Source organism: Buceros rhinoceros, unplaced genomic scaffold (assembly GCF_000710305.1).
Source record: "Buceros rhinoceros silvestris isolate BGI_N320 unplaced genomic scaffold, ASM71030v1 scaffold17074, whole genome shotgun sequence".
Classification (NCBI taxonomy): Eukaryota; Metazoa; Chordata; class Aves; order Bucerotiformes; family Bucerotidae; genus Buceros; species Buceros rhinoceros.
Window position 1 is genome coordinate 6,278 of NW_010410187.1, and position 1,931 is coordinate 8,208.

General features: G+C 47.7%; 1 protein-coding gene across 1 annotated transcript in view; it reads left to right on the plus strand.

Annotated features, from left to right (window-relative positions):
* Positions 1-592: 592 nt before the first annotated feature.
* Positions 593-1,931, plus strand: part of RBPJL (recombination signal binding protein for immunoglobulin kappa J region-like) — a gene marked incomplete at its 5' end in the record, with an annotated part of 6,507 nt that continues 5,168 nt past the window's right edge. Inside the window, one exon of the mRNA XM_010135531.1 lies at positions 593-718. Coding sequence (XP_010133833.1) covers positions 593-718 — 126 coding nt within the window. The remainder of the gene's footprint in view (positions 719-1,931) is intronic.

The window sequence follows — 1,931 nt, forward strand, 5'->3', positions numbered from 1 at the left end:
AGAGCAGGACACCTCAGGCATGGAACCACCTCTCCAGCCAGTTAACGCCCAAGTTAACAAGGCTTAACGCCAACCAACTAAGTTAGCAGAGTTAAATACTGGGTGCATGGGAACTCCTTCTAGTTAATAGAGCAGAAAGAATCAGAGGAACCATCCAGTTCCTAGGTCTCAGAGAAGAGTGCAGCTGTTTTCACCCAAGAGCCCTTGCAGAAGCCAGAAAGCAGCTCCTCCTTGCGTGACAGCTCCCCAGCTGCACTCACAGCTCGACAGCATCATTTCCCAACTCAACAAAAAGCCATACAGCATCAAGCACATCAGGTGGGAAACCAAATTAATAATCAGTTAGAGCACTGCCACCATTGTGTGGGGCTGGGGGTCTTAGAAATGCGCGATTCAGAGCTATAAACATAGCACCTGTGTGTGTTTGATTCAAAACTGATGAGGCAGTTTTCTGTTATCCAAACTTTGTATTTTTCAGTGCTAACCCTGGTGTTCTAGCAGCTGAGACGCTCTCTGAGCTCCAGTGCTTTCTGGAGCCTTTCCACCTAGCCTGGTACTGGTGTTACAGTGCTAGGGGACTGTTGTCTTGTAGATCCAACCCGTACCAAACCAATCTGCTTCGAGATGGAGTGCGGAGGTACCTGCAGCTGCCAGCAGACCAGACGGTGTTGATCCTGCATGCCAAAGTTGCACAGAAGTCATACGGCAACGAAAAAAGGTAGGAGATAGCTCCAGCTTCCCCAACCGCCACTTCCAAACCTGGCTACCTAAAAACCAGTTTCAGCCTTGCTAGATTTCTGTGATCTAAGCCAGGGAAGCAAATGATTTAACATATATCTTCTCTGTCCACTCATGACCTCTTTGAATCCAAACCCATCATTTAGTCTTCATGAACTGAACAACACAAGAGGGATATTAACCCCCACCTGCACCCACCCCAGTTGGGCATTCCTAGTGGTTAGGTTCCTCCTGTGAAGTACTGGAGAGCAGAAAGATGAGGTAAAAGAAGGGAAGACACTGTTCAAGTCTTACCCCCAAGAATGAAATTACAAAGATGAAGAGGAGGAAATGTTAGTGTTTTAAGTGCTCTGGAAATCTTGTGTTAGAATCTGAACAGCCACAGCAGGGAGTGGGGCGTTGCCAGCAACGCCCACGATCTCCAAAAAGCTGCTATTTTTGAAAATCCTTCCCGCACTGCAAAAACACCTTGAGGTTCTGGCTTGAATCTCCAAAATAGCTACTCTGGGGCAGTGACGTCAAACTGGCACTGTAATATAATTAAACTTCCATTAATCTGTGTGATATAAATAATCCTCCGCTATTACTGAGTGTGGAATAGCTAAGAGACGACAAGCTCTGCCTTAAGGCGTATCCCACCAAACTCTAGCAACCCCAGGAGACAGTTCTAGGATGAGCTGCCTCGCTTACAAAGTCCTCATCACATCCAGCCTCCTGCCAGGGGCTGCTGGTGCACAGGGAAAGGGTTTGTTTTGGGACTGGGGCCCGGGAGGGAAGCCCTCGTGCTGCTGAGGCTTTGAAACCGCCTCTTTCCCCTGCTCCAGACCTCGTGCAAAGGATGAGCCTGAAAATTAGATGCCAGGTCAGGAAAGGGAGAGAAAACCAGTGTAGAGCTCCCAGGTTAAAGTGTAAAGGTGCTGGTGCCATTTTTCTTCATGGTGGGAGCCAGAAGCCCATGCTGTGGGTGATTTGTTTAAACAAACCCATGCCCAGGACTTTAAGGCTCTGAAATACCCAACCCCCTGCACGGGTGTTTTCTCTGCAAGTGCTTTACCCAGTATCAATAGAGGATGAATTTGCACCATTCACACAAGTGCAAAGACAGTGGAAACCAAAATAAAACACAGGAAAATAGGTTTCTAAACCCCTGGCTATAGATTTATTTGCACTGGGCTCTGAACCTGGCTGTGAAT